The sequence below is a fragment of the Pagrus major genome, chromosome 4 (assembly GCF_040436345.1).
Source record: "Pagrus major chromosome 4, Pma_NU_1.0".
Lineage (NCBI taxonomy): Eukaryota > Metazoa > Chordata > Actinopteri > Spariformes > Sparidae > Pagrus > Pagrus major.
Genome location: NC_133218.1, coordinates 2,263,099 through 2,285,168, shown reverse-complemented (window position 1 = coordinate 2,285,168; position 22,070 = coordinate 2,263,099). Strand labels below are relative to the sequence as shown.

Sequence of the window (22,070 nt, the reverse complement as noted above, 5' to 3'; positions counted from 1 at the left end):
GATGCTGAAATGGATTGTAGTTTTCACTTTTATTTACTTTTATTTCTTCTGTGCCAGGATTTAAGGACCATGGATAAAGTCATAAGTGGGTTTTTGTTTCAATCATATTGTAGTGGGGGTTCTGGATTGAATGAATGAATGAATGAATGAATGAATGAATGAAAGCAGATTGAATGTAAGTTTCAGTCATTTTATAGGAACTATCAGATTAAAAGAGTGGAAAATATTTCTAAATATTATACTCCAGTAAAAGTAGCGGTGCCACAGTGGAAAAGTACTCCGTTAAAAGTTGGAGTACTGCATGTCCTGCACAAAGATTTTTGAATGACTGCTGAAATACTGGCATGCACAATAATGACTGAGGGGAACACACTTTTGTTACAGTGTGACTCTTTCTGCTGCCAGAGGACAAACCTTCAGCTGTTCCACAACTGTCACAAACAAAGGGCAATATGAATCATCAGCTCATTCACAGCTACCCTGCCATTGCCCGGTTCCTGTTTCTCCTCTGGCTGCATGTCATCCTAATGTACTTGAGCTGTGCTATGTATAGAGCCTGTTGTCAGAGCTGTGAAAACAAATAGAGAACAGACTATGAGCTAGCATTTGCTCTAGCTAGAAGGCAGTATCTGGTAAAACACTACGGATGTGCACAGTGTTTTGATGTGTATCAACCATTTCTTCTGAGCGTGCAGGTGAGCTGGGATGTCATGAAGACCCATAGCGGGGAGGTGATGGAGTCCAGCAGCTGTCAACACCTAAGCCAACAGCCAGGACAGTGTAAGCCACTGGACAGCCTTAGGGTAAATATTGACCACAGCTCTTTCACTGTGACTAAAACCCTTCTGGCTGAGAACTGTGAGTACTTTAGAGCATTGTTCCGGTCAGGGATGAGAGAGTGCCAACAGGAAGAGACCATCTTGCGATGTGTGGGGGTTTTGGGCTTTCTGGTCCTGCTGCAGGTCCTGAACGGAGAGCGACCCATGCTAAACAGTGACCAGATTGTGGAGGCCATCGAGTGTACTGCTTTTCTGCAGGTGCCAGCTCTCACCAAGCACTTGATTAATATTGTCAACTCTGAAAACTGCCTCCTCATGTACCACACAGCTGCCACCTATGGTGTGTGGGAGCTCTACCACAGTTCAGCCTTGTTCATCCGAGATATTTACACAGACTTGAAGGAGGATGTTCACACTTTACCCAACAAGCTGGTAGATTACATCAAGTCTCTTCTCCCGAGTAGCTACATGGCGGTTTGCAGCCACTCGCCCTCCACTAAGCTGCTGCAGGATCTCCAGAGGACGATCTTCTACCTGGATGAAGAAAAGAGAGAGTGGAAGGTCCTGACACACCTACCCATGAGCACAAGCACCACCATGGCAGGTGTAGCTGTCCTGGAGAACAAACTTTACATCATCGGAGGTGTACATGATGTCAGCAAGAAGGTAGTAAAGACTGGTTTCTGTTATAACCCAGCAACTAATACATGGTCCACCATCTGTGGCCCCCAGCAGCTACGCTACAACTTCACTTTGATAGGCCATGAGAGCTGCCTCTATGCCATAGGAGGCGAGTACAACAAGAAGGCCCTGTCATCTATGGAGAGATACAGGGTGTCTAATGGAAGCTGGAGCTTTGTCTCTCCCCTCCCCTACTCTGCAGTCTCGGCAGTGTCTGCCATAGCAATGAACAGGATCTTTGTCTGTCTCTGGAAAGGTAAGGGGGCCACAGAAATACACGAGTATGTGCCTGAACAGGACCAGTGGCTTCTGGTCACCACACTCATTCGCCAACACAGTTATGGTCTTTATATGGTGGCCCATAAAGATAATTTGTATGTGATGCGCAATGGACCCTGTGATGACTTTTTACTGTGTGTGATGGATTGCTATAACCTGAGCTCAGGCCAGTGGACAGCCATGTTGGGCCAGTACACGAACAGTAAAGGCTCTCTGTTCACTGCTGTGGTCAGAGGAGACTCTGTATTCACGCTCAGCCGACAGGTGACCACAGAGTACACTGTAGAGGATTATACATGGAGAGTAAGGCGTGAGATGAAAGGTTTTGGAAGGATTGGATCCATATATACATTTATGATGAGGCTGCCTAAAGACAGTAGCTCCCTCATGGAAAACTCTCTTGATCTGACTCAGGATCAATTCTTCAGAGACCTTGGTGAGTGTCCCTGATTCTCCCCACAATGGTCTGACAAATCACCTGATGTGCTGCTGACAGAGTTGTTCCTTTAAAAGACCATTTTGATTTATTACCACACACATCTTATTAGATTAGTCAAAATGTTTTTGGAAGAGTCAAAACAAATTACACCCAAAACCCAATTAAACCCAAACTTTCTTTTGTAAACATCCATCACAGTTTACAAGTTTGCTTCCTGCTTCACCTTTGACCTACTATACATCTGTTGACCTGTATTTACTTTTACACAGACTGTACATATGAGGCACATGAATGAGCCAATGGGGGGTGTCATTGCCATAAGGGCGTGTACTTGGTCTGCACCAGTGTTTGAGTGGTGTGTGTCAAGTGGCATCCAATTGAATACCAGGATGCAAGGTTTCATATAGAAATTGCATTTTAAGTAGAGCATTAATGCCATCATTATTAAAAACTTTGTTCTCTTTTTGCTGCCTATTTTGATGTTTTATTCTATTCTAATTTAGAATATTTGAACATTTGTCTGTTGTCTGTATGTGTAGGCTAGAGGGGCCTACAACTGCATTTCAAGTGTGTGAATTTGGTATTGTATACTGACAGTAAAGCTGAACCTTGAACCTTTCAGTTTGACCTCCAGAGAGAATTTATGTAATCTAGCTGAACTGCTGGCTTGCTTAAAACCTGTATGATTGTGTGGCGAGCCAATACATTTTTGTTGTCAAATATAATGATGTCTGTGTGATTGCAGCATCAGTGCCTTCACTTGGGGCCTCCCGATGTATGGAATAATTGATGTCCTGTAAGTGGTAAATTTGTCACATAATTCTATATTGTGAATTTGTCACATAATATCGAAAATATATTTTACCAGGTCCAAATGGGTGTGGCCTATATCAGATATAACTGACCACCTGTTGGCAAATAACATCCTTTAATACAGTATGTACCCCCTTAGTACCAGGAATGATTACTTTAGCACGTCTAGTTTATAGACGTTATAGATATTAATGATTAATGATTTTATGTGATTTCCATAGATGGCTGTTCAAAAATAAATGTGCTGCCCCCAATCAAACAATAAATGAAAATCTGTACTGTTGATGTTTATCTATGCTCTCTGTTTATGGGAACAGTCCCTGGTGATAACTGCTCCTATACTGGTTCCTATAAGGATTCATTTGAGGAAACAAAATTAGGCCAGAACACAGAGGAGAAAAAAAGAGTAAAATAAAAATAGAACACTGCCTTGGTGTAATTTCATAAAACATCTTTAATAAATCTGTCACAATTACAACAACTTAAATCACTTCTGTCAGTGCAGCTTTCACACCAAAAATAAGAATGAACGTAATAAACACTTTCAGCCAAGTCAAATAAAATGATAATTAAAACTGCTGTATTGGTGTCATTAATGTACATTTTGCAATTAGCAATCTTCTCTCTTGTCTCCACGTCACCAAACTTGCACATCTCCTTTCTTTGTTTCAAGGCAGCTCTCTTTGCCTCTTTCTTTTCTTCAAGCGTTTTTCTTAGCTTGGCATGTTTGGTAGTTAAGCGGTCACCAAGAGTGCTGGAATTGGTAGCTCACCCTATGCCGATAAACAGTAGGATCCTGCTCTCTGCGTGTTCATGAGCAAACAGGACCATCTTTTTATTGAGTTCTCTGTCTTGATTGATTGGACAGGGATACCAGAAAATGTATTTTCTCTTTTATTGCATGAGCAGGGGGATGAGAGACATAGGTTACTGACCAAACACTCTATAACAGTGTTTACTGTTGGAGTATAGAGCTAGTTACAGCTTTACTTACAGCCGCTTTAACACAGAAATTAAAATGCGCAATATAGGCATATCACCATCACAACAACCACCATCATCATCATCAATATTAACATCATCATTCATCATTAATATTACCATCACAATCATCATTATCATCACCATCAGAATCATCAACCATATATTTGCAATATATCAACAATATATTTTTGAAGGCCACCGTCCATCTGCAGCTATGCCAATGTGTACTAAGTTGTTCTCTCTGTGCCTTTATCAACATGAATTTCCCATTTTTAGAGTGAGTAACAAATCTTCAGTAGTTGATTTATGTAAGTGCGTGTGTGTGTGCTGATCTGCTGTCACGCCACACGCATCATCAGCTCCTCCAGCGCCCGTTCTCGGTGGTTTTCGTGGACCAGAAGCACTTCTTTGATGGTGTGCTGCTGAAAGCCCATCTCATTGAACTGACGAAGCAGATGAAGGAACTCCTTCGCCTCAAGAGGAAGACATTATGAGAGACATTATTATGTTTTTTAATACAATGTTTGTTTACAATGTTTACAGTGTTGTTCTGCAATACAACTTGCTCCCTCAAAGGAAGAGTGTGGTCTTGTTGCTTCTAGTAAAATTGAAGACGTGTAATGTTGTAGCTCTCTGCATATCTTACCTTTGTTTCACAGTTTTGAAACATCTCCAAAGCCTCTTCCACCTCGGCTATATCATAACCCAGCTGACACAGATGGTCACATGCCACCACGTAACTCAAGATCTGCAAACATACAGAGAAATATTTATTAATGTGAGACACACAGGCTCCAAAACCGGAAGGAAAAGACTTAACAATTAATAACTTAACAAGGCTTAACAATAACTTAACAAAACTTTATAAGGCTTATAATAATAACTGGACCACAATCCCTCTAGCAGTGATGGAGGAAGTATTAAATTCATTCAAATTAAATGTCCTAACAACACAATAAAAAATTACTAATTACAAGAAACATTTCTACACTAAAAACATTATTGCAGTAAAAGCATAATAAGGATAATGTAAAAATCAAAAGTACAGAACATTTGTTGTTTGACTGTTTTCATAGTATATATCATATACACATATATTATTATATAAAATTAAATTATCACTGCTCATGCATTCATGTGTCGGCAGTATTATACTGTTATAGCTGCTCGAGGTGGAGCTCATGTATCTTTATATGTTTAACTGTATTTTTAATAAATAAAATGCTAGTTAGTTTCTTCATAAATCAATTGATTACTTGGTATGTAAATCTTTAGAAGATAGTGGGAAATGTTATTACAATTACCTAGAGTGGCACCTTCAAGTTGTTTGTTTTTTTCCAACCCATAGTCCAAAAATATTACAAAATAATTTAAATAATTACAATGAAAATCCTCACATTTATGAGGCTGGAACCATGAAATGTTTTTGCATGAAAAATGACAAACGATAATTAAATAGTTGCCAATTGGTTTTATTTCAATAGACTGATTTATTAATGAACTAATAATTTTATCGGTACTTGTACAAACTGTTGGCTCATTTAATTTATAACATAACATCAGATTTTATAAGTTCTTGATATGTTTTTATGCAAAAATCTATTTAACTCCATCGGTCAAATAAGCATAGTGCCTTAAAGTATAAAAAATGTAGAACTGAAAATACTCACATAAAGTACAAGTACCTCAAAATTGTAGGTACTTGTACCTACAATTTTGGTAGATACAAATTTTACAAATTAGTATATTTACTTAAATGTACTTAGTGTACATTTAAGTAAATATACTTAGTACTTAGTAATGTACTTAGAGGGGAGATAGAGAGCCAGAGACATGCAGGGGTTAGCTACCTTGTATTAATGGAAAGGAACTCAATCTCAAAAAAGGACAGGAATGGTTGCCAGACCCTATAATACTTCTGTGTGGAGCCTCAGGCAGTGTATTTAATGTGTTAAAGTTTAAGATGGGACATTACCTCCTCGACCCATCGCAATGGAGGCATAGTTTTCTTCCAACTTAAGAGTATCAGACGTCTAACAAGTAAGGTGGAGAATGCTATAGCTTCAGCCTGGTAGGTTGTTATTGGGGTCTCTTGCAGGACTACACCAAACAATGCAGTCAATGGGTTAGGATCAATAACCATATTACACATACATGAAAAGGTATTAAATATATCTGTCCAAAACTGGGTCAATTTGGAAAATAACCAAAGCATGTGACTGAGGCAAACTGGGACTCGACTGCGCCTGATACAGGTTGAATCTAAACCAGGGTAGAGTTTGGGCAGCTTACTCCCCAATAGATGTAACCTATGCAAAACCTTAAACTTCAACAACCCATGTCTGATGCATATAGATGATGAATGTACCAATGTATTCATGGCCTGCCATATTATATCTGATATAATAATTCCCAACTCCTCCTACCACTGCCTCGTTAAGTGATTAAGTGATGGGGAGGCGACCCTCTGAATATTATCATAAAATGCAGATGTCAGAGGTCAGTTAGATCACAGAGGTCTTGTCAGGCGCTAGTGAGGCATTAGAGGAACTGGTGCACATGTATTTTAATACTTTATTCACCCCCATATCACTCAGAGCTGCTCTTCGTTGCTGTGTCTAGGAACAGTGGTAGGGTTATCTGCTATACCTCATCAACATCAACAACACAGCACATCCGGACATACAAGAGAAGTGGGTGAAAAACATGTCCAACAGAGAGCTCACCCAACCAGAGAAGGATGTCCTTGCCAAAGGACTGAATTTTGCAGTAGCTCCAGAACAGATACCGGTTGTAGATCTCATCACAGCAACAGAGTCAGCCATCAGAAACAACAAGCTGGCCGACACAGAGGCAGAACATCTATGATTGAAGGTATCAGCCACTAATGCAAAAGCACCCCCCTCCAACCTCACTACTGAGGAAAGGAAGGCCCTGGCATCACTCAAAAGAGGCCAGAACATCACCATCTTGCCGGCAGACAAAGGGAGATGCACTGTAGTGCTAAACACACTCTGAGGCAAGATCCTACCAGTAGCTACAAAAAGAAGGTAGAGAATATCTGCAAAAACTGGAAAAGGGTTAGGGTTAGGGCTAGGGCCATTATATTACCGACTGTACCTGGGGGAAGCCATCCCATGTATCTATGGACTCCCCAAGATACATAAGGAAGGAGCACCACTCAAACCCATCATCAGCAGCATCAACTCAGTTACCTATAACATATCCAAGCATTTAGCCAGCATCCTAGCTCCTTTGGTTGGTAATACTCGACACCACATCAAAAACTCAGTGAGAGAAATAACCCTGGACTCAGACAAAAAAAATGGTTTCTTATGATGTTACCTCACTTTTTACATGCGTTCCTACTCAACAAGTGGTAAAGATGGTGAAAAAACTGCTACAGGAGAACACTCTGTGCAGCAGAACCAACATCACCCCAGACTACATTTGTGCCTTACTTGACCTCTGTCCGATGACCACCTACTTCCAGTACAGTGAAGTTTTCCACAGACAGAAGCATGGCTGTGCTATGGGCTCACTGGTGTCGCCAATAGTGGCCAACCTCCACATGGAAGAAGTTGAGGACAGAGCCTTGATTACCTTCACAGGAACTTCTCCTAGCCACTGGTTCAGATATGTGGACGACACCTGGGTCAAAATCAGAGCAAGGGAAGTGGAAGCCTTCACAGAACATCAGTGTATGAATGTGTGTGTGAATGGGTGAATATGACAAGTGTTGTAAAGCGCTTTGAGCGGTCAGTAGACTGGAAAAGCGCTATAGAAATGCAAGTCCATTTACCGTATAAATGCTGTGGCCGATAACATCAAGTTCACATGGGAAGATGTCAGAGGTGACAGTCTGCCCTTCTTGGACTGTGCAGTACATATTGAAGACAGAAGCCTCAACATTTGAGATTAAGATTAAGATTGTCTTTATTTATCCCACAATGGGGAAATTCACATGTTACAATAGCTCGAGGTGCAACAGTACAAGTAGAATCAGAAAAATATGCATAGAAATATTAAATATTAAATAGAAAATAAATAGAAAAACACAAGATATTTACAAAAAACAATAAAATATTTACAAATGCAAACAAGTGGGTGGAAAGTGGCTGTTCATGTAGTGCTTGAGTTGAACAGTCTGATGGCTGTGGGGATGAATGATCTGTGGTAGTGCTCCTTCTTACACAGTGCATGTAAGAGTCTGCTGCTGAAAGAGCTGCTCAATGCTTCCACAGTCTGGTGCAGGGGGTGAGAGGAGTTGTCCATGATTGACGTCAGATTGGCTGACATCCTCCTCTCACCCACCACCTCTATGGAGTCCAGCAGACAGTCCAGGACAGAGCTGGCCCTCCTGACCAGTTTGTTCAGTCTCTTTCTGTCCCTGTCCGTGCTGCTACCTCCCCAGCAGACCACTGCATAAAGGAGCGCTGATGGCACCACAGTGTCATAAAATGTACGAAGTAATGTCCTCTGCACCTCAAAGGACCTCAGTCTCCTCAGCAGATGGAGGCGACTTTGGCCCGTCTTGTACAGGGCATCCGTGTTGTCAGTCCAGTCCAGTTTATTGTCTAGGTGAACACCCAGGTATCTGTATTTTGCCACCATCTCTATGTCCAAATCCTGGATGTTCACTGGTGTGATCTGTGGTGTCTTCCTCTGGAAGTTGATCACCATCTCCTTTGTTTTACTGGTGTTTATATGCAGGTGGTTGTATTCACACCAGTTAACAAAGTCGTTGATGACCCCCCTATATTCCTGTTCGTTCCCCTCAGACACATATCCAACAATGGCTGTATCATCTTTTGGAGGTGACAGTTCATGGTGTTTGTGCGTGAAGTTCGATGCGTAGAGGGTGAAAAGGACGGGAGAGAGCACCGTACCCTGAGGGGCCCCCGTACTGCATAGAACTGTCTGTTGGTGAGAAAGTCTATGGTCCGTGCAGCCAGGTGTTGGTCAACTCCCGGCCCTTCCAGTTTCCCCCTCAGAAGTGCCGGCTGTATTGTGTTGAAAGCACTGGAGAAGTCAAAAAACATGACCCTCACAGTGCGTTCAGTGTACTCCAGGTTTGAAAGTGTTCTGTGCAGTATGTAGATGACTGCGTCATCCACCCCAATTGCAGGACGGTAAGCAAACTGAAGGGGGTCCAGTGTCATGCTCACCTGGGGACGGATGTGCCTGAGAATAATCCTCTCCATGGTCTTCATCAGGTGAGAAAGTGGTCAGGCTCCTTGGAATGCACAGACTTCGGAACTGGCACCACACAGGAAGTCTTCCACAGGACAGGGACTCTCTCCAGAATAAGGCTCACAGAGCTGGTCTGCACAGTCCTTTAATGCTCTGGAACTGATGCATTCAGGGCCTGTGACTTTTATCGCCTTGATCCTCCTCATTTCCATTCTCACCTGCTCAGTTGTCAAGGAGATGGGGGAGATGGGGGGAGGGAGTGATGGAAGGCTGGGGGGAGTGGGGGATGGTGTGGAGTCATGGGAGGGGGGTGTCAATGAAGAAGACAGGTTAGGGGGGAGAGCGGGGGTTGTTCTGGAGAGGTGTGAAGGGGGGTCAGGGTGAGTGGAGGGGGGAGAGGGGTTGGACTCAAAACGGCAAAAAAAGTCATTTAGAGTATTTGCCCAGTCCTGGTCTTCGATGTCTTGCTCTCTCCCTCCACCTTTTCCATGACCAGATATCTTCTTCAGTCCTCTCCAGACATCTCTGGTGTTGTTCTGCTCCAGCTGCTGCTCCAGCTTCCTCTTGTAGCTGTTTTTCCCCTTCCTAATTTCCTGCCTGAGCTCCTTCTGGACTCTCCTCAGTTCCTCTTTGTCTCCTGATCTGAAAACCCTCCTCTTTTCATCCAGTAGGGTTTTGATCCCAGAGTTCACCCAGGGTTTGTTTTTGGGGAAACACCGTACTTTCCTGGAGGGTACAGTGTTCTCCACACAGAAATGTATGTAGTCTGTGATGCAGTCTGTCAGGCTGTTGATGTCCTCCCCATGTGGGCTGCAGAGTGCTTCCCAGTCTGTGGTGTCAAAGCAGTCTCTCAGCCTTTTCCTGGCCTCCTCAGACCAAACCTTCACTGACTTTTTCCTGTGGCGGATATTTATTCACCACAGGTATGTAGTCAGGTAGCAGATGGACCAGGTTGTGATCTGAGCGACCTAGCGGGGGGAGGGGGGTGGATGTGTATGCTTCCTTCAAGTTTGCATACAGGAGATCCAAGGTGTTATTGTCCCTAGTGTGACATTTCACATACTGGGTGAAGGAAAGGAGAGTAGAGGACAGGGGAGCATGGTTAAAGTCTCCGGAGATGAGGAGGAGGGACTGTGGGTGCTGAGTCTGAAGTTGAGAAACAACAGTGTGGAGGAGCTCACAGGCTGCAGCAGCATCCGTCGAGGGAGGGATGTAAACAGTTGTGATGATTACATGTGAAAACTCCCTCGGAAGATAGTATGGCCGAATGCTAACAGCTAGTAGCTCAATGTCTCTGGTGCAGAGTTATCACCCACCTACAATGTAGTACTGAGTTCCCTCCCCAGACAGCTTAACAACCATTCACACTTGGGCTCACCTAGCCCTAGCACCCCACACGAAGGCCGGTTGGGTCAACAACCCACAAGTGGCCCTCACGACTCTGAAACTCAGAGCTCACACGTGTCCTTAACGACTCTGTAAGGACACTCCCACACATAGTTTAAGAGCCTGCAACTCCCCTCCAGTTAGTTAGAACTCTCTTGGATGAGAGGTGAAACGTCTTCAAGAAACTGAAACAAGTCCAGTTGCCTACGATACAGCACTTAGAATTACCATGACCTAGATGACTGAAAACCTTCATCAACATGTACAGGTAATTGTGTTTACTGGGAAAACTACAGCTCACAATCCACTATATCAGCTCCACCACTGGCTGTTGTTTTACAAACCAACTGCAAGAAAAACACAGACATAACCCATCAGCACCAGACAACCACTGGACATACAGTTAGAAAATAGCACTCTAGCAAGCTAATTCTTCTTCAGTTTTGGCCTGTTTTAATAGTAAATTCATGTCTCACTGACCCTTCTCCTTGCCCCCTTCTGGTTGTCCAGCGGACTTACAAAGCACTACAGGGTTTGTGTGGACACAGGATGATAGCCAAGAATAAGCACTTGGCCACGGGCATGGGCCCCACTGATCTCCCTTCTTCTTGTTGTCCAGCAGACCAATGCATTGTGGAAAACCACCAATCAGAGGCAGGGTATGGCGTGATCGGTATTTTTCTTTTTTTTTTCGTTGATAGGGCAGAAGTAACAAAAATTGCTTGCTGTGCTGTACATGATAAATGTTGGTTAGGTGTTGAGAATGATAAATAGTAGACAGTAACAGCCAGTTGATCATCAGAGCAACACTGTTATATAAATATAATGTCAATCAATTTTATTTAATTGGCAGTTTATTTATCTGTTTCAATTCAAATACTAATAATGTATAATATACTATAAACTATAATATTTGCAAGCATTTTCATCACTCCCATTTTTGTAAATATTTTTCTTTCAATTAGTTTTTTTAGGCCTTAAATGATCTTTTTTGTGCTGTGAATGATGAATGATAAATGATGAATGTAAGATTGGGGAAAAAAATTAAACATGGCTCTGATTTCATTGCATCACAACCATTTGAATCAAATCAGCTTTAAAAATGAATCAAATCACTTGATGATTGATCACTGCATTTTTTTATTTCACATGCCTCCATTTTTATCAATTCATTTTTGCTACTTTGACCCTTCACAGCAGACAGCTGCTAGAGCTGGCAAGCTCTGGAACAGACCGCCGAGGTCAGAGCCAGGAGCTTCTGGAGCAATAATCAACTAGAGGCGTGGAGAGCACAGAGTTGACTGTATTTTTTCAACTTTTTGAATTAAAACATGGATTATTTTCACTTTCACTTCTCTAAATTTAGTCAGCGACTAACCGAACCCATGCCCACTGTTAGTGAAACTGAAGTGAAAATAAATAAAAGAGTAAGTCCGACAAATTTGTTGTTAATCGTTTATTATATATGGATTTGTTCCCTATGAACCTCGCTTTCACAATGCGTCTAGGCTTGCCCACCAGACTTGATATTTCCTGCAAAAATGAAGGTCGCATTTTGGCATACAGTAAGCAAGTCTGCCATAGCCCAACCCAAACAGAAAAAGGCATTGTTTTCCCAGGTCGCTATCTCCAGATAACGGTGGAACAAATGGAATAACTATGATTGCAAAAGAAAAAGAACCCCACTGATAAGTGTCCCCCCTTACCACCAGAACATCAAAACTGACATTCTTTCTACTCAAATTGTGATTCTTACAGTTGTTTTATTTGCTTTGGACAGTAGCCAGGCTGCCACTGATAGCCATGATGCTAACACAATAAACACAAAAAGTAAAAATAAGCAAATACATTTAAGTAAAAAATATATAAGTAAGTGTACAGCAGTGTGTGAACTGTTTACAAATGTGTTAAATATATACTGTATATTCAGTGCCTATACACAGTATTTATCCCCTTGGATGTTTCCCCCTTTTATTGCTTTTATAAATGGAGTCATGGTCAATATAATTTGGCTTTTTTGACAATAAATAAATAAATATAAGTGAAAAAAAACTCTCTAAAACTCTTTAATGTCAAAGTGAAAACACATTTCTACAAAGTAATGTCAATTATTTAAAAATATATAATGTAAAATAAGTATTCACCCCCTTAAAGTGACTGACCTAATTCAACAGAGTTCCAGCCAATTGGTTATAATGTGTTATGTTGACCCACTGGTGCAAGAAGCATGTTTTTGCTTGTACAGTAATAGTCAGGCTAATCTTCTCTATAACTGTCTAAATGCACTCAGGACATTTTTGCAGAAGCCTCTGACAGCTGCTAGAGAAGGGCTAATCTGCCATGTATACCACTCTCTGAAGCATGTAAGTTCAGAAAATGATTTGTGGTCTTACCAGGTTACCTTGCTACAAATAAATGCTGTCAAATTAAATAAAGCATATTTGTACAGTGCCTACTTTATATGAAGACACAACAGACATAATGCAGTGGTGTAACAGTATGGATGTACTGTATGATTGAATACAGCTGCAGGTCAGGCAACAAGCAGCAGCAGCACCACCAAATCCAGCACGGTTTAGTGCCCAGCTAACTTAAATTGAGATAAAATAATTTAATCGTGCCTTCTAGACTTTCCAGCTGTTATTGGACCAAATGGCTCAAATTATGATAGTTAAACGAGTCATTTCACAGGGGTTGTGACACTCAAAAGAATTTATCCACCGTTTTACAGACAGTTTTTTCGTAATGGGTCGTTGTTTTCTCTTCTGTTACAACTGTTTCTGGCACATTCGTGACGTAAAACGTCAGTTACATACAACGTAACACTTCAGATGAAAATCACAGATGGGCTGTCTTGCCTGCACAGAGATGATGAATGTATGGCAAAACCTACATCTTTACACATTATTCAGCTGCACATAAAGTCTATTCAAGGATCGAATACTTTTTTTTATAAATGTAGGTGATAGCCACAGTGTAAGCAACAGAAAATTACATACTGTATAGAGACTGAATGTGGGGATAGTGATAATCAACAAAGAAAAGAGAAGGTAAAAGCAGAAACTGATGGTAGACCAACAATATTTTGGGATGCCATGAAGGTGGTCATTAGGGGAAAATTGATTCAACAAGAGTCATATAGAACTACTGTACTGTGAGACTGAAGGAATTAGAGAAGGCGCATCAGAATACAAATGATCCAAAGGTATATCAACAAATTAAAGTCAATTAAAAAAAAGATAAATTACATACTAATAGATGAAGTTGAAAAAGGAATTCATTTCTGAAACAAAATTATTGTGAAGCAGGCTCAAGGGCCACGAAATTGTTAGCAAAATGTACGTAAACAACAAGTAATCAATAATATACATAAAATCAGGAACCCTCATACAACTGAATTAACATATATATACCAGAGAACATAAAGAAAATCTTTCACAGGTACTACGAAGAAACTATGTACACAACCCCCATCCGCGGACGAAGACAACATTTCTAACTTGCTAAATGGAGCGTTTCTAAATTCACTGGATTTGCTATTAACTGGCTATCTACAAAATTAGACGCTAACAGCCAATGTTACAGTAGAAGAGATGAAAGATGCAATAAATGCATTAATGAATGATAACTCACCAGGTGTTGAAAGATACCCTGCAGAGTGGTACAAGGTGTTCAAGTATAGGCTACACCACTACTCCTAGCTTCTTTTAATTGGACACGTCACAACAATAAAATACCCCCATCACGGACTTATTTTCAGTTATTAGTAATGTAATGTAATTGTAAATCTGAAATACATATATATACAGTATTTCCAGTATATGCAGTGTATATATGTGTGTGTACCAGGGTCAATGTGGAAAGAAAGGTCCAGGTTCTTACTTATGTCTTATGTGAGTGACACTGGCTTACCTGATCCGGGGTTTTCTGGCCCGTCTTCTGCAGGGCGATGATAGCAGTACGGAGGGGGTAACCCCGGGCAGTGATGGCCCCCAGAAGCTCTCTCTCCTCTGGGCTCAGAGCTGATAGTAGGTCTGCTGACGAGTCCAAACCAGAAGAGTTGAGACTTCTACAGAAGTCTGGGCTTTCAGACTTCTTGGGAACAAAAGACTGTAATGAGTGTCTGTTTACATGGTCAGAGAGGCCAGCACTGCTGGGTCAGATGGAATCTGATTTTAAGGTTCTTTTTGTAATGCTTTCAGCAGGTTTGATCCAGGATGCAGCTCTGCTGAGAAAGACATTTTCAGAAGACTTGTACTTGCTAATCCTGATTTACTTTTATAACCTGGCTTTTTCAGGGAGCACTTGCACTATTTTTACTGTGCAGATCCTGGTAAACATTTTTGAAAAAAAACAAAAACTGACATGGTTAGGATTGATTTTCTCTTCTAGCTAACACATGGTTAATATTCATACAAAGAATTAAAAGACACTTCAAGACTGCCTTATTGCCAACTTCAAAATACAGTAAACTAATTCTGCAGTGTCGGGCATTCAGGGTATATGTGATACCAGAGTTAGCCCATCTGTTCCTGGCTTATGTGTGGTGATTTATAGTAGGGCTCAGGAATACGTAATGCCCTGAGCTTTAGACTATATTCATAGTCTATTCCTGCAGACCAGAGACGGCTATCTATACTCCAGATTATTAGCTTTTCCTCTCACTTATCAGGCAGCAGCCAACCATAGTTATTCCAGTTACTGGTGACATACAGTAAGGAATACAAATACTCTCTTGTTAAAATAAGGAATGCACAGCTCTATTATTATTGTTAGCTTTAGAGTGTCACCAGGGTGAAGTTATGAGACATCAGTAGGAAGAGCAACACCTTTATATAAAGCCACAGAACCGAATAGGACTGCTTTTATTACAATGCCATATTCTTTAGCTGAAACTGGATAATTAAAATGTGAGATAAATTCACAGTGACACATTAGATTTCCCTCTGGGTTGAGCAACTGTGAGCCATAGTTGCCCCAGGAAACACACCACTGATGCCTTTTATGAAGATGAATGTCAAGACTGTGTGCACAACATTTAGAAAATTGTTTTTTGACATTTGTGAATGGATTTTGAATCACAGTAGATAAAAATCTTGATTCTTATGTGACTCGATTTTTTTTACCCACCTCTACTATTTCATCACTTATTCACTTCTGAGAATATTTTATGCAAGAAATCAACTGTGTAGATTTCAAATATATGCACGAATGGAAGATACACTTTTCACTAGTTTGCCCTAAAGTTATACTGGGAAATATTACATTGAGTGGCAGACATAATTTTGATTTATATGTCAAATAAACAATTTTCATTCAATAGTAGCTGGCACATGGATGTATGGAGAAGACCGGTAATGTGTTCGATACAGTCCAGTGATGCAGAGAAGACGTATTGCTTCAGTTTACTTAAGTGTGAACGGTCTGCTAGTAATAACATGTTTAATTACAGTAGGCAGAATGGAGTATATACTGATCGAGTATGTAGTAGGCATTGCATTAGTATGTGATTTCAAACACAAAGACTAGTTGTGTTAGCTGCTGTGGTGAAAGCGGAATTGGCTAATAGCTATCCAGTGTGCGGAAGGGCTTGACAGGTAATCTTGCACAAAAAAACAGAAACTGGCTGTGCTCCATCTCTGGCTTTGTATTTTCGTTGAAAAAGATAAATAATGTACAGTATAATGATTAGTGGTATTGTCTGTGTGGGATAATACAGCTTGAAAACATACAAACTATGAGTGAGGTGGACTTGAGCATGTCAGTGCTCATTTCTAGGTTAGGTTCAACCAGGGGTGGATAAAATCAGGGGCCTTAAAGGAGTTATGTTTGAACAGTGGCACGGGGTCTGGGGGACCTCCCCAAGTAAAATATTATTATATACAGTATTAGTACTAGACATTTAATTTCTAATTTGCATTCCGGTAGTTGTTTTATTCATGTACAAATAACCACAAAACCACATCTCACAGTAACTCAACATGGTGTGGAATTTTCCTTGAAAGGTGAACATTAAACTCATTATTTATTCATCTATTGTTTATCCTTTTAAAATTCAGCCAATTCGGTGCTCTGAAGTGAAGAGAGGCACTTCTGAGGTCAGTTAGATTTCAGTTGGGGCCACTGCCCCCTGTGGCTCTGCCCCTGGATCCACCAATGGGTTAAACACATCCTAGAGCTAGGTCATTTTCTTCAAAATAACTGACTGCAATTTAAAATGATTGCTGTGAATCAAAATTGAGCTTACATTACAACATGTTCCGTTATATTAAAATGTCCATCTCTTACCGCATGTGTTGTGTTGTGGTTGTTGATGCTGGGGAGCATGTCGACTGTACTTGCTCTAGTGTTGGAGGCTCTGGTGTCAGGGGTCCTGTGTGAGGATGGGATCTTGGATAGGCTGTCTGTGTTAGGATCATGTTGTTTGGCATTGTCCAGCACTGAGACAGAGCACTGTCGTAGGTTCTTCCTGCGCTGGTGTGGTAGGCTGCTAAGGCAGGTTGGAGGGTTCAGAAGGTCTGGGACGAAGGCTCTCTGTGCTTTCCTCTGACCACGTTGACATGAAGCAACAGGACACCCACCACCTGAGCTGGCTTTGACTGACAAACATGTCTTAGCACTGTCCCCTTCATCCTCAGAATCGGAGACCATAAACTTGGTGCGCAGGACTGCGGGGTTGAGGCTGTTGGAGCGCTGCCGAGGATTGGGCTCCCAAAAGTCTGAGCAGTGGCGGCTGGCCAGGCGGCTCTGCTGTGGGCTGCTGAACACCATCCAGTAAGGTGGACAGGATGGTAGGAGTCCTGATGGAGATGATGACAGCTGAGGCTGATGCTGAATGGTGAACCGACTCTGCAGGCCAGTTAGCACCCAGTTCTCCAGACTGAACTCATACTGTCACATGGACGAACAAACTGTTAGTGTTCTACCCAGCCAACTACGTAGCTTTCTCTTTTATCTAATTTTCTGTAATTATTTCAACACTCTTAGCAACATTAGCATGGCGGCTTCTTTCCAGGAATGTCAATGGAAGTCTGTTGATCAAGTGATTGTCTGAAATTAAATATCTCAATACCTGTTGCATGAATCACCATGACACTTCACTTTGCTGATCCCTGGACTTTTCATCTCAGCCAGCTTTAAATTTACAACAGTCAAGCTAGCAGACTGCGATTTCTTTTTTTGTCTTTTTTTCAGCTTGCATTTCTTGGTCTAGCTAGTCTAGTCTGGTTTTGTGTGTTAGCATTGATTGCATGATAGCTATTATCAAGGAGGCAAAGAGGAGACATCAGCAGGGACTGGAGAGGAAACTTCACCACCAACAGCACTAAAGATATGTGGCAGGAGATTCAAAATGTCACAGGCTACAAAAGCAGGAGTGCCCCCATCATGTGTGAGGCCACTTTTTATGCTTGCTTTGATCTCCTCAACAAAGACTCTGCTGTAATGTCTACGGCTGGCCGCTGTCAGTAACGACATCGAATGAGAAAAATCCTGCTCAGAGTGAATATAAATAAGGCTGCTGATCCAGATCATAAGCCTGGCTGTGTACTGAAAGCTAGCTCATGTCATTACTGACATTTTTAACATCTCACTCTCACAGGAGGCTGTTCCCTTTTGCTTCAAGACAGCCATCATCATTCCTGTACCTAAAAAATCTGCTGTGTCTAGTCTTAATGACTACCGTCCTGTGGCTCTCACTCCTATCTTGATTAAGTGCTTTGAGAAACTGGTTCTCCAGCACAAGATAATATCCCTGCCAGCCTGGACCCTCAACAGTGTGCTTTCAGAACCAACAGATCCACAGAGGATGCCATATCTACTGCCCTTCACACACCTGGAGAATAAAGCCCCTTTCACACATGCACTGTTTACCTGGAAGAGCTGTATGTGTGAACACAAATGGCTAGGTTATTTGCCTCAGACTTTACCCTGCCAGCTCCGTAGTCATAAGTCTGGGTGAGCCACATGTGTGACTAGAGAAGTCAATTGTCTGGAGTGAATTCACAGTGAGCGAGGTGGCGTGTCGACAATGTGTAATCAATCAACCAATCAGTCTTTATTTGTATAGTGCTAAATCACAACAAAAGTCAGCTCATGACTCCTTGCTTGAGCAGGTCTAGACCATACTCTTAATTAATTCATTTACAGAGACCCAAAATTTAACTGCTCTTCATCAAAGTTCTGCAAAACATCTGCCCAGAATATTTCCCCACTCACCACCCCAATCACGCACGACCGCAGTTATACGTATGTGTTATAAACACAACAACATGAAGTTTTCCCGACCGAAGGATTAGAAGAAGAGCTTGTATTTGTCTCTTTTTTGAGGTTTTTGTGCTGGCATCAACACGGAGTGTTTTATTTTGAAAACTAACTGGATGTCATGTTGTTGTTTCGTGTCTGACTTCCTGTCTGCTCTGTGCTGAATTTGGCTGAATTGCTGCGTTGTGCTGCGGCATCCGCCAGAAATAGAAGTCCTGCGTATCTGCTCCGGAGGGCTGCCGGAGCTGGGACGCAGCAGACACGCAGCGCAGCGGACCTGGTGGAAGTTAACACATAGACTAGAGTGAAACCGATCAGCTCCGCTGCCGTGACGGAGCCATAACGCAGCGGACACGTATCCGTTTGAGGTGCTGGTTTTCAGTATTAAAGCTGTGCTAATTGATATTGTACTATTTACAATGGACGAAATAATTAATTTGTAATTTGAACTGCTTTGTATTGATGAATCCACACACCTAACCAATTAGTCCACTCAGCTTTACAGAGCAGTTTTAGGATGTCTCAAAAAGGTCTTGCACACTCTGGCTCTGTATGCATTTTCTTTAATTAGATGAAGTTTCGGCCCTTGTTTTGTTTGAAATCCATTGTGTTGGACACAATGAAAAAAGTCACAGTCCTTTTATTGCTGACTGCACTGTATAAAACAACAACTAATAAACATTCTACTATATTGTAATATGGGATATGACCTAATGTTTTAATGACAAGCCTTTAGATCCTGTGCTTTTTTAACAATATAGCCTTGTGTTATGTCGTCCATGTGGCCTAATAAGTGAGAGTTTAGAGTGTGGCTGAAGGAAGGCTAATGCTCTGGAGTATACATAGCCCTCTCTGCAGAGGCAGACTATGAATAAAGCCTAAAAGCTCAGGGCATTACCTTTCCCAGAGCCCTACTATAACTCGTTTTTTAAAATGCCTTTTATTTCTAATTTATAAACGTAAGCACTGTGTTAGCTAGAAGAGGAAATTTATCCTAACCATGTCAGTTTTTTTTTTTTTTTCAGATCACATTCACAACATGTTTTCAGGAATCTGCACACAAAAATATAGTGTAACGTTTGCTTCCTAAAGCCAGGTTATAAGAGGTTCATCTAGATTAGAAGGTTGAAGTGGAAAGTATCATCTACACATTATTTGAAGGGGTGTAAATAAGACTGACATGACACGGTCATAACTATGACATGACTATCAAGAACATTGAGTCTTTACAAAACTATTGTCAAGTCAAGTATCATTCGGTCAATAACCGAATAAATTAAATATTGACTTAATTGACAAAATGTTTTTGTTTTTTCAACCTGATATCAATCATGACAACATAATCTGCCATGTCCTAATGATGTCATAGCAGGCCTAATTATCAAACATAATGGCACTTTTTAGCTTTATGTTTTAACATAACATTTACTGTCCTGTGGTTGGTTTTGGCACTGGCTGTCATGAGACCATTATAATTATGCCAGGAATATTTTTCACTACACTGACAAACTATAATTTGGATTTCCAAATTATAGTTTGTCAGTGTAGCGAAAAATACAGTATCAGTATCAGTAAGTGTTGTTACACTGTTAATTGCTTTTGCAATGGTGGCATGGATAATTTTCTTGAACTGCCACGAAAGTAGTTAAATTTGGGCTTGTCGTTAAGATGTCATTAAACTTACAAACACCTAGTTTGACAATGACATGTTGGTTCGTCATGATAAAACCATAATAAATGTCGGCTTTGCATTAAAAGCAACATACCTGACTAAATGATGCCTAATGACAACAGTCACCATCAATCATAAAGACTTCTTCATGTTCATGACAGGTGTTTATTGAAATTGCCTTGTCAGTGGTGCTGCATCTCAGGTCAAAGCTACTGTCAACTTTACAGAAAGAGCATTAAAATCATATTTAATCGGACTGATTTGATGGTGCACGCATTATAGTCATTATATTCAGTTCATTATTCCAATAAGTCCAACATTCACTCTCTTTTAGTTCTGTTTTTGGTCTCTACCAACCCTCGAGGGCAATATACATAAAGATTGTTTATATAAATATAATTATTTCAGCACCTTTAAAGATTCATGTCCAAAAAAATCGCCTGTCTGAAGTCTGCAGCTCTTAATTTTTGTTTATTACACCATGTCAAATAAAAATGTTGGCTAATCATATATACACAAATGAATTTGACAAGCAATGTCATTTATATGTTAGGGTTTCTGCCTGTAAAGTGTGTTTGTACTCACCTCTGTCTCCCGCAGTATGGTGAGATAATCGGGGACAATGACTTTGATGTCTTCATTGACTTCTTGTGAGGCACCCTGTGGCATCTTCAGAGGGACACCATCCATACTGCTAAGTTTACTTAGACACACACACACACACACACACACACACACACACACACACACACACACACACAGTTTGATTATTGATTTGATCTATTCTTAAAACCAATCAGTGTAATTACTGTATCACATCCATACATAAATACATGCACAAATGGAAACTGCACATATTTAAGAATGCAAAATTTTAAAAATGATCATGTTACTGTACACTTAACATATTTGCTCATTTCCCATTGCTTGACCTGATTGAAACATCTTCTCATTCAGCTATAGCAGAGGTTTCCAAACTGTGAGACATGCCTCCCCATGAGGGCATGGACAGACACACATGAGCCACAGTTTGCATCAGAAATTGCACGCCAACTTTTGACGAAAATCTGAACACAAAGACATGATGCACATATTTAGATTTCAGTCTGACTCACACTTCCCAAAGATACCATTATATTATCCTTTTAGATAACATAAGATTAGATTAGAAATCCTAGAAAAAATGCCCTTTATAACTTGCCTGAGGATCATCAGGTCTCACTATCAAAGTATGAAGGTGTCTGTACATCCATGGGTATACTGCAAAGAGGAACTGTGAATAACTACACTTAGAACACTCCTTATTCACAGTATAGTGTCATCGTGCACAGGACAATCTGACTGACAGCTTTGTCGTTAATTCAACATTGAATTTCATCCAGAAAGGTTGCTATATGGTAAGTTTTTTTTTGTTAGTTTGTTTGTTTGTTTGTTTTAAACAGGAGTCAAGGTTTCAATGTTGGGAAAAATGCCATTGAATGAATATTGTATAAGGGTAAAGTTTTCGATGTTGAAATACTAACATTTAATCAAGATTGTCTTAACTTTCCTGCCAAAATGTATGTAGTAAAAAAAAAAAGTA

The 22,070-nt window shown here is 40.8% G+C and overlaps 2 protein-coding genes across 2 annotated transcripts; one reads left to right on the top strand and one right to left on the bottom strand.

Annotated features, from left to right (window-relative positions):
• The first annotated feature begins 710 nt into the window (after nt 1-710).
• On the top strand, nt 711-2,189 carry kbtbd13a (kelch repeat and BTB domain containing 13a). Its single transcript, XM_073464549.1, has one exon. The coding sequence runs from the start codon at nt 711-713 to the stop codon at nt 2,187-2,189; it is 1,479 nt and encodes a 492-aa protein (XP_073320650.1).
• Nucleotides 2,190-4,313: 2,124 nt separating this feature from the next.
• Nucleotides 4,314-21,193, bottom strand: ubap1lb (ubiquitin associated protein 1-like b). The gene is made up of 5 exons (XM_073463727.1): nt 21,074-21,193; nt 16,843-17,445; nt 14,467-14,646; nt 4,622-4,723; nt 4,314-4,448 (listed from the first exon to the last, which is right to left on the bottom strand). The coding sequence occupies exons 1-5, from the start codon at nt 21,176-21,178 to the stop codon at nt 4,314-4,316; spliced, it is 1,125 nt and encodes a 374-aa protein (XP_073319828.1). The 5' UTR covers nt 21,179-21,193.
• Between the last annotated feature and the right edge of the window lie 877 nt (nt 21,194-22,070).